Genomic DNA, 11263 nt, shown 5'->3' with positions numbered 1-11263 from the left:
TTTGTGTTTTTTTCCCTGTCTCTTCCATCTCTGTATATCAATCTTATATTATTATTATTTTGCGCGGGGATGGGAGTGTTTTGCATCTATGTAGTATAGACACTGATATGAATATTAATACGAAACAGACATAGTTACAAAGATACGTATAATCTCTAAAATGTAGGACATGCAGACACAAATTTATATATAATTATGTGTATAATTATGTTTTAATTTATTTTAGCAGAAAAATGTTTCTTAGGACTTTCAAAATGATTTGTTCCTTATTTTTATAATCATAATAAAAATTTATACAATAAATTTAAGTTTTTAGAAAATTAATGTATTTTTCTTTCTTAAAATTGTGTTAGAATTTTAGAAATCCAATAAATATTTTTTGAATTGGACACTTCACCGATACATGTCTTACGAGTATTTTACGAGTGTTGACATCTGATATGTGTGTCCGAATGCACCATTTAAGAGGTGTGTCTGAATTTCATTGTTGAAAGTTTTGCATTTCAACGAGCTTGGTGAGTTAGTTCTCCCATTTTAAAGTGTAGGTAAATGTGAATTAGGTCTTGAGGTTGAGGAAACCAGTGAAAAGAAACTACCTAGAATGACTACCTTAATATGATTAGTGACGATGAAGTGATAAATTTTGCGCAAAAGCATATGCAGTTACTACTAATGATTTTCTGCAAACGTAATTTTTCTTAAAACTCTACACTTAAAAACAGCATTGCTGGACAGGGACCTCGACTTTAAACGATTAAACACATCAGCTAGTAATGTTCACCACTGTTTCAGAAAATTTACTTGGAAAAAGAAAAACTTTTATGGCATATTAATCAATGCAACATTTTACAGTTCACCTATTCCTCCAAAAAGTTACAAATTGTTCGGATAAAACTGTGTTTTAAATTATTAAAAGTATGAAAGAACAAAATACAAAACTTCACACAAGACAAGGAACAAAGGTGGAGGCCAAAGAACCAATTCCTTATCAATGGAGAATAATAGGATTCCAATATTCACACTGTTGAAGAGCTTTGTCCACAATTTATTGGGGGGTCCAACCAGTTTGGTTGATAGTTCTATCAAAACGTGTATATCAAAGCGACATATTCAATATCTCATGTTGCAGAGTTTGTATTATTTATAGTGTGAGCCACCCACCAATTTCAAATCATTACTCCATTCTAAAGAAGGTTCATCCCAGTGTGATACTCAAATGTTAAATCAAAATGCATTTATCTAATGAGCAACAGCTCAAACCAACAACGGGTCATTTTCTTTGAAAAAATTATATGTATAAAAAAACTTACAAACAAGAATTAATAAGTGTTCTTACAAAAGGTCGGTTTCTTCCTATAGCGACTTTTTTTGTCTTTTTCTTTCGGTCATTTCGGCCTCCAAGTGCGGTGGTCTCCGATTGAATCTTCCTTTCATCAAGATGAGTGAGAAAACCTGTAAAGACACTTTGACGATCAAGTTAGTCCGAGTATAATATGCAGGTGAGTTGATAGAAAAAAAAGTATCTTTACCTCGTGTCTCCTCTAGTATTTATACCTTTCAGATGGGTCTCAGCTGCAATGAGTCTGCTCGTGAGTCCAATCGCATCTTAATTATGATTTACAACTAAATTAACTTAATTACGATTAATTATAAATTTAACTATATTTAGATTAAGAGAGTCATTTGACATTCTCAGCTATGTCAGCCTTTTCGACTATCCAATAACACTGTAAGTCAGTAGCACTGTAAGTATATCAATGTGGATTTGTGGGAGCAATATCAATTTTTTTTTTTGATAAAGTAAAAGAGTGTTCAGACGTTTAATTCTAAAAATAAGTCAATAATAAAATTTCATATATTTATTTCTATCTAACACAGAAATTATTAAAGTTGTTGTTTCAACTCAATCAAATATACAGGGGAATCAATTCTTCAACTCAGACATTTAGACGATTCTAATTAATGTGACGGCATAATGAATAACACAAATGTCAAAACTTTACGGCCACAGAGATCTCGACCAAAAAATAAGATTTTTTTTAACAAAAACAATACAACCGTTCCATGGTGATTCTCCATATCAATTTAAATCCGCACTCACAATACGTTGATGTGAAATGTCCATTTTGTCTTTAATGATTTAAATTATTTTTTCTTCTGGATATTGATATTTATATTAGTAAGTGAAATCATAAAGTTGTAAATATACAACTTCCGAATTAATATGTTACTTCTGGATTTCGTCATCCAAAAACTTATCTGTATAGCATAAATAACTTTCTGGATGCTAAAATCCGTAAGCAAACATAAATAAGTTCTGGATCTCAATCCTCAGCACCATTTACAGCACATCATTCTCTAAATATGAAAATCCAGAACTCATAACTCACTTCAGGATATGACCATCCGAAAGCTTAAATGAAGTACGAAAATGATCTTCCGAATATCAAAATCTGAAATATATAACAATCACTTTTGGATTTCTGCATCAGTAAGAAAAATAAAGTTAAGGACAATGTTGAGTTTTAAATTTTGTGTTGAGTGCATATCTTAAATGATATGGTGCATAGAGAAATTGTCTATTCCATTGATTTATGAAACGTTTGATTATTGGCAAAATAAATTGGGTATAAAGAAAAAGTTAAAAGAGAAAAAATAGAACCAGATTCGGCAGTGTTGTGCTGAATTTTATGCCAAAAATAAAGCAAAAGAATGGATCAAAAGAAGTAGGAAAGTTTGGAGAAAATGCCTAATAATCCAAGCTCCAAGCTCAAAAGGCAAGAACAATATACTGTTATTCTTTTGCTTAATTTATGCAGTTCCTGGTTTCGCATTAGTTTGCTGTTCAAGTGATGCCACAGCCAGAAAAATCGCTCGGTAACAAACTTCCAATAATTAGTATGTTTTGCTAATTTCATATTGTTGCTTTGCTACTATATTATTCTGCACCAATGGCTTCTTAATTGTTTTTTTTTTTATCAGTAAAAAAATTGAATCATTTAGACTTCTGAATTGTAATACTTGATTAGTTTTCTTACAAAATATCATTTAATAAAAAGCAATGCTTATGCTGTTGATTTGTTTGTTACTTGTAACTTTTGTAGTTCATGCACTTCAATTTCAAATCGAAAGGAGTAACTTTAAAACTATGCATCTATATATATCATTGCATGTTGCAACACCACAATAGAAAATTTGTTATAATTAACTTCTTGTAGCATAGTTTTTTCATCATATTTTGGATTGATTCATTGTTGCAGGCATTCCAGGAGACGGTAGATGTTTGTTTAGGTCTGTGGTGTATGGTGCATGTCTCAGATCAGGTGAACCATCTCCAAGTCTTAGTAGGCAAAAGGAACTTGCAGATGAACTTAGAGCCAAAGTACTCTTTCTCCCCCATCTAACTAAAAATTGCACTTTCTACTACTTACTAATCAAAGTATTATTATTTGGAGGTTGATGTAATTGTATATTGATGTGTTGTTGTATCTTGTTATAGTATATTAATGTGACTGATATGTTGTAATGTCGGTGGAATATCCAACTGATTGAGGGAAAAAAAGTTTGTGTTGTGATTATTTGCACCAGAACTCCGACATCCCTAAAATATCTTATTTTATTTTTTTTATCATTTGTTGATAAAAAAAAATAATGAAAGTATGTAGTTTAATTTGTATGAATTTGTCAATGTAAGTTTTACACTTAATCAACAAAAAATGGTTGTTGGGTATTATTCTTTACGTAGAAGTTGACCAACTTATCATATACCATGTGATTGAATTACAATGTAAAAGTTCCTTACACTAGCAGTAAATATACTGCTTTATGATGTATTCTATCAGAAAAAACTCAAATCCACATACAAACTCATCTTAAAGAGATAGTGTATATGTCATTTTCTGATGTTTTCTGGTATGAAAAACTCAAATTTCAAGTGGACTAAAAATACTGTCAAAATTCAGTATACAAGTGGAGAAATTCTTGTATTGCATCGATCATAAATAAGAAATTTTTATAATATATAAGTGATACAAACCTTATCTATTCTGATCCGAGTTATGGAAAAACATTAAATCTTTTTCTGATGCAGGTTGTGGATGAATTCATCAAGAGGAGGGCAGATACTGAATGGTAAAGTTATCTAAAATCTGAATCTTCTCATTCTAAAATGCCTTCATATTTGTACAACAAGGCATGCTGATATTCATATTTTACTTATAATAGTGCATAGTTTTGAAGTTGATGCATGCATTTTTGTGTTTAACTTGTAACACAGGTTTCTAGAAGGTGACTTCGAAACATATACAGTGCAGATGCGAAAGCCTCACATATGGGGAGGAGAACCTGAACTTCTCATGTCCTCACATGTTCTACAGTTAAGTCCATTTTTTTCAATTGATTTCTTCCAAGTTACATGAATATCAGTTAGTTCCAAATTATGATTATTTTGTCAAAATCATACTCATCACTACTAAAAAATTATTAAATAAAAATTAATTTTAAAAACAAAAAATAATTAGTTTCTATAGTAGCTAAATTAGATACTATTAGATCTAAATTAGTTTCTATTATTGGTAAATTAGTTTCTAAATTGGTATCTAATTAGCTACCTTAAGTTTTAACCACTAATTATATTTAGATTTTAAAGTTGATATCTAAAATCTTGGTAGTTAATTAAATACCAATTTAAAAATTATTTATCAATAATAGTGTTCTCGAACGGGTGTTGGGACCTAGAGAACGATTGCTTCTTCCACTCCCTTCGGTCAGTCACTATCATTGCTAACTTCATGCTTCACCTTACTCCTCTCGGTCGTCTGGTCTCACAGGCGGGGATGGTACCTGCAACCGGCACTCCAACGCTCAAGTCAGTTAGGGTGTCGGCACTCGGATATCAGAGTACGGTAGATAATGACGTACTTGTTCCTTGTAGTTTGTGCTATTTATATTACCTTAATGGGTCTTTGTTGGTGAGTCAGATTAGGGGGTTGGTTCATGTTTCAGGTTGTATTAAACAACTCTTAATCGTGGATTAACCCTGCTGACTTGGTCAACCTATGGCTTGTCGTCATGGGTCGGTCGGTCACGTATCGTCACGTGACCTTCTCAGTGTGGTCGGTTGGTTGAATGGTTTAGTTCCTGACCGACTCATCGTAGTTGATTCGGTCGTCCTAGTACAAATAAAAACTAATTTAGATATTAATAATTTTTTTTTAGTTTCTAAAATAGTATCTAATTTTAACAATATAACAACTAATTATTTTTTGTCTCTAAAATTGGTTTCTATTGAATGATTTTCTTGTATTGGATTGATGGTATAACAAAAATATTGAATGATATATATATCTTGTGGTTCTAGGATGCCTATAACAGTGGTCATGCAGGATAAGAATTCAAGTAACCTTAAAGTTATAGCTGAATATGGTGAGGAATATGGGAAGGATAACCCTATTCGAGTGATTTATCATGGTTATGGCCACTATGATGCATTATTGAAGACTTCCACTGGTTTTGTGCAGTCTTAGCTAGCTTTAATCCTGTTGTTCATGCTCTTTCCTATAACTGAAGAGCTTGAGAATGTGCACATAAACATGGTATATATTATGTATGAATCTCTCTGTGGTAGCTAATTGAAATTCTAATGTTTGAGACAAGCTAATGAACAGAATAAATATAATATTGTATAGTGTTATTGAGGGGATGATCTTCTAGCGGGTTAAACAATTAATTTAGGGTTGCTTCACTTCTTACTTTGCTTTCTTTCTTCGCTCTTAGCTCGTTACTTTCACCTCTCGATCGAGAGGGAACCTGTAAACAATGATACGACGTTCAAGTAAGTGTTTAGTATTCGGTGCAATAAATCCGATAATAATGACGTACCTTTGTCTTAATTGTTACGTTTATTTATATGACGGTAATGAATCATGTTACATTTGGATCAAACTTAGCACACACACCATAATTAAATATGTATTATCTAATTTTTCGTACGATTTATTCTTGTTAATCATTATTTATCTTTTTATATTTAAATATATCGGTCAATCAGTACTGGATACTGATATATCTCGGAATCATCCGACCCCAACCTATACATATAGAAATTGTAATAACTTCATATAAAGAACCATAGATTTCTTGTAAATCTTAAGAATCAATTCAAATGCAAGGACACTAACTAGTTTTTAGAAAACTAAGAATGTTTTAGTGGAACCTAAGAACTTTCTCAATTTAGAAGGTATGTATTAAAGTGCCCTTGTTGGGCCTAAATTCGACCGGTTGGGCCTCGCACACAAAAAATGTGAGCATTCAAATACTGTAGTTGTGAAACTCATTTATTTTTTAAATTACTGAATTAAAATAAATAAATAAATAAATGCGTGATATAATAATAGCAGTAATAATATAAAAAGTAAAAATATTTTGAAGGGCTGCTACACAGTGAAGAACAAATAAACACTCACAAAAAGGATCTTGGGATATATCCCCTTATGTTTTTATGTGAGATAAATGCTTCCAAAATTTAATAATATTTTCATTTAAATTATAATTTTACGATTGTTCTAGCGATAAAATGCTAGATTACAAAATGTGTTTTTTTCCAAGCTTTCATATTTTTTTTTTGCTAAATTAAGGTCCATATTCTCAATTTTTATTTTATTTCATATTATCATTTATTTCTTTAATTATTTATTATTTTGGTTTTATTTACTCAAATTTATTTTATTATGCAGTATTCAAATTATATTTGAAACCCATCTATCATTACATAACTCTCAAGTCTTTGAGCAATTAAGACTCTTAAGAAGGGTTTTTGTCACTAGTTTTTTATGACTTTTGTTATTCTCAATTGTTACATCTTCAAATTGTTGATTGGTGAAGAGATAGTTGCCAATTGTTGAAATAGTGATTATCAAATTAGTTAAAAAAGTACATATTTTAGAAGTTGAATAATACTATTATTTACAGATACGAGTGAAGGAACTTAGTTTAAAATATTAGATAGGAACATTATTTATTTTTATTTTCATTTTAGCTTAAGTACTTACATTTAATTAACAATTAGTTAATTAATTTATAACTATTTTATTTATAAATACCCGAATTATAATATATTTTTTTTTACAAATTTTAATGATAATAAATAACTAATATTTATTTAAAATGATATAAGTAACTAAAATTATGAAATTGTTTGTGTATATTAATATATGACTAAGACAAATTTGAAAAGGTTTAAGTGTGTAAATTTTTAGCAATGATACTTTCACATTCGTTACATTGACTTTACAACTAAAATCAATTATTATTTTATTACAATATTATATTTTATTTCAAACAAAATTGTAAAATAATTATTTTTTACTATTTACGGTGTAAAACAAACTTTATTTAATTTCTTCTGAAATATGAATGTTTCGAATCCAGCTGTCAAAATTTAAACATTTAAATACTTTGTATGTTAAAGTATTACGAAACATTAAAATACTTAAAATATTAATAATAATGTTTTATAGTGTAAACCATATCTGGTAAACAAACTTTATATAAACAGAATACAAAACTCATTTTATAAACTTACATTTCATAAAATCATTAAATAAAAATTAATTCTAGAGAACAAAATAATTAATCAGACTAAATTAAAAATTATTTTATAAATTAATATAATTATTGATATCTAAAATAATTTCTTTTATTAATAAAAAATTATAAAGTAATTTTTAAATTGGTATCTAACTATTAACTATCAAGATTTTAACTACTACCTACTTAGATTATAAATTAGTCTCTATTAGTCTTTTAGAGACTAATTTAGAATCTAAAATATTAGTAGTTAAAACTTTGATAACTAATTTAGATACCAATTTAGAAACCATTTTATAATATTTTATTAATAATAAAAAACATATTAAATATTAATATTTTTTTAATCTCTAAATTAATGACTAATTATTTTTGTCTTTAAATTTGATTATTATTTAATATTTTTTTTAGTGTTAATTTATAAGACTTAAATTTAACTTTCTAATAAATAATATTAGTAATGTCACGAAGGTTACATAAAATCAATTTTAACAACTCATGAAGTTGCAGGCCATAGTTTTATTACTTTACTTGTGTTGTGAACAACATATCCTAATGAACTTCCAAACTAAAACTATGATTTTTGTTATAAGGGTGAAGTGTCACCAGCAAAATTTTGCTAGCCATGTGGATAGATTATTTGTTAATCACTGTCAGAATCACTGTAGCAGAGATAAAAAATAATGACATTGTCAAAGGTTTGAAGTGGGTATTTGGTTATGCATTGTTGGGTTTTTGGGGGAAAAGAAAAAGAAGTGCAGGCCAAATCCGGTTAGGGTAAAATGGTGTTATCATATGTGGCAAAATTGCTTTGCATTGGAATTCCATCCACCTTTCTTGTCCCTCTCACCCATCCCTTTCTTCTTTCCCCATCTCAATATCTCCAAAATTACTTCTAATATAAAAATATTTAAGTTATATGAAAACAATTTGCACAAAAGTTAAAAATAATTTTTAAAATTAATGCAAGATAGATTCTATAAATTAGATTATGAATGAGTGTATTTTAATATCTTAAATGAAAAGTGGTAGATTATTATTTGTAGCGGTACAACTTTGACGAATTAGTTCACTCCATTTTTTTTTATAACTCAACGATGGGTCGGGTCAAAATGGATCGAGCTGACCTCTTTTATTACTTCTAATTGTCGATGATTTGTGAACGTGGAATAACAAGTATGTTGGTTTTTTCTTCCTTTTTCAAATACAGACAAAACGTGGAAAAGACAGCGTAACACTTGTTTATTCTCCGTAATACCCTTACTTTAGTGCATTTGTGGTTTCGTGGAACATTTTTCAGTGGTGTTGGATCATTGAGGTAAGAACGAGTGAGGTAAAAAACGTTTGAAAAACAAGAAAACCGATGTTCTGAAGCCTTCGTGTCTCTCCTTCAACTCTCAGTCTCGGGTGAATGTCAAATGGAGGAGGTACCTACAGGAGACACTCTGACGCTCAAGTCAGTAAAGTAGGTGATCGGCACTCGGGTAGCTGCACAGTAATAAATGACGTACCTTATTCCTTGGAATGTGTGCTATTTATATTATTTTAATGATCTTACCTCATTGAACTTGATTAGTGGAATAAATCACACTTATGGTTGCATTACCTAAAAAAAAAAAAAAAAAAAACATGAACATCGATTATCTTTTGATTTTTAGTTGATAATCGATATTCCATTTTCCTTCATATTCCATTTTCCTTCATGATTCACAACATTGATTGTCCAATGTTTTTTTAGTGATCATTGATGTTTCATTGTGTTTCACACAATTGATGTTCCAGTGCCCATAATCGATGTTGCTTATTTTTCTCTCTCAGAACCGAACCGAACCAATGTTATACTCCATTCGTTATCAACCATAATCGATTTATATTTATTAATAAATTTTAATAATTTAAAATTTTTATTTATATAAAAGATGTGTCAAAATTTATAAAAACATATTTACATAAATTTTAATTTGTTTATACATAAAACAATTTAATCATATTTTATTTCAATTTAATTTTAACGACAAGATAAATACAAGATAAATTTATAATCTAATATTTTTATCTATTTAAAAAATATATTTTATTAATCACACTTATCACGTTATTCCCAAATTTTTATATTTTTATTTATTTATTTATAATATTTTTTCTCTTAATCTAAATAATTAGATTTTCCAAATTCTCTCAATTTTACTCTCTCAACTATTCATCCACTCTATTAACTATTCAACCATAAGGTGTAGTCCTGTTTAGGGTGTGCTTACAATAAACACTAAAGTGAATATGAATATCAAATATGCAATAAAATAAATAACATACTTCCAATAAACACCAACTTATTTCTATAGTTTTAATTATTTTTTTACATTGATGAACCTAAATCAACCCCACCAAGTCTTCTTAATACTTTATCTTTGATTTTGTTATTATATACATAATCTTGTTCGTGCAACTTAATACGTGAATGTTGTTTTCAATACATTGATCATTTTCTTAATTGATATAAAAAATATGCAATAAATAAAAGAAAATGAAGATAATATAAAAAATACATTGATCATTTTCTTAATTTATATAAAAATATGCAATGAATAAAAGAAAATGAAGATAATATAATATAGTAGTGAAACATTTAATTTTGCAAGGAAGAAAGGCACCAACAAGCAAAGATGATCATTGAAAAGGAAAATAATAAATATTTTATTATTTTTGTTGACATTCATATAAAATGAATGGGAAAAGGTTTATCATGTCATATATAATTGTAACTTTAACTAATTATTACTTGTAAGAGGGATATATTTGTGAAATTTAATGAAGCTTTTAAATGAAAATTTAAAGCTCAAATTCTCACCTTTTATGTTATTTTTATATTCACATTTTTTAAAGAAATTTCTATATATGTGTCTACAACCACATCAGTAATAATTTTCAAACTGAAACTCTTATTTATTAATATCCATGAATATGTATCCAAACTCATTAACACTTATTTTAATTTAATTTAATAAAACGTGATATTTTTAATAAGTATACATAAAAACTTAAATACAATTTTATAAATGTAATTTATGTTGTTTTTATTCAGAATAATAAATGTTTTTACTAAATACGAACTTAAAATATCAAATTAAAACTTTAACTTTTGATTGAAGGCTAAAAAGTTATAAAATTGCATCTAGCTCATATCCTATATTTTTTTTTAAAGTCATATAGAAATAAAATTTATTATTAATACTAAAGTTAATTGTGAAAGTTAGTAAGAAAAAAATTAATTAAAAGAAATTCAGAGACTCAAATCACGAATTAGAAAAAAATTTACAAAAAAATAATCTGGCTTACACTCAGAGAACTCCTTTTATTCCACTTTATTTATATCATGTTTAAGATTTTGACAAATGTATTAAGAAATGCAATTAATTTATCTAATTAATCACTTATTTGCTTTTAATGGATTAAATATAAATTAAGATAGTTCTAGACAAAAATTAATACATTATTAATTTGCTAAAATAAAAATAAATTAAGCAATTATTTTTCACTAAAACATCATATAAAAGTGAAACAGGATAGGATACATAGGTATAAACTATGTTAATTATTATTATTATTATTAATTAATAATAATAATAAAAATAAAAATATATAATAATAATAATAATTTTGTTCTGATTATCCCGCA

At 27.9% G+C, this 11263-nt stretch overlaps 1 protein-coding gene across 2 annotated transcripts; it reads left to right on the top strand.

Annotated features, from left to right (window-relative positions):
- Nucleotides 1-2658: 2658 nt before the first annotated feature.
- LOC137815237 (OVARIAN TUMOR DOMAIN-containing deubiquitinating enzyme 4-like) lies at nucleotides 2659-5696 on the top strand. 2 transcript variants are annotated; one of them, XM_068618341.1, is made up of 5 exons: nucleotides 2659-2877; nucleotides 3261-3382; nucleotides 4091-4131; nucleotides 4277-4375; nucleotides 5360-5696. In XM_068618341.1, exons 1-5 carry the CDS (start codon nucleotides 2853-2855, stop codon nucleotides 5523-5525), a joined length of 453 nt encoding a protein of 150 aa, XP_068474442.1. In that variant the 5' UTR covers nucleotides 2659-2852; the 3' UTR covers nucleotides 5526-5696. The 2 variants fall into 2 exon arrangements, with proteins under 2 accessions (XP_068474442.1, XP_068474441.1); XM_068618340.1 differs by having other exon boundaries at nucleotides 2726-2898.
- Nucleotides 5697-11263: the final 5567 nt, after the last annotated feature.

The sequence above is a fragment of the Phaseolus vulgaris genome, chromosome 1 (assembly GCF_000499845.2).
Source record: "Phaseolus vulgaris cultivar G19833 chromosome 1, P. vulgaris v2.0, whole genome shotgun sequence".
NCBI lineage: Eukaryota > Viridiplantae > Streptophyta > Magnoliopsida > Fabales > Fabaceae > Phaseolus > Phaseolus vulgaris.
Note: the sequence above shows the minus strand (reverse complement) of the source record. Positions and strands in the feature narration are given on the sequence as shown.

What these genes read in the sequence shown, in the direction of transcription:
- LOC137815237 (XM_068618340.1), top strand. Translation starts at nt 2,853, where the DNA reads ATGCCACAGCCAGAAAAATCGCTCGGTAACAAACTTCCAATAATTA. An exon ending in CAGATGAACTTAGAGCCAAA is followed by an intron (nt 3,383 to 4,090) that starts GTACTCTTTCTC and finishes TTTCTGATGCAG; the next exon opens with GTTGTGGATGAATTCATCAA. An exon ending in AGGAGGGCAGATACTGAATG is followed by an intron (nt 4,132 to 4,276) that starts GTAAAGTTATCT and finishes CTTGTAACACAG; the next exon opens with GTTTCTAGAAGGTGACTTCG.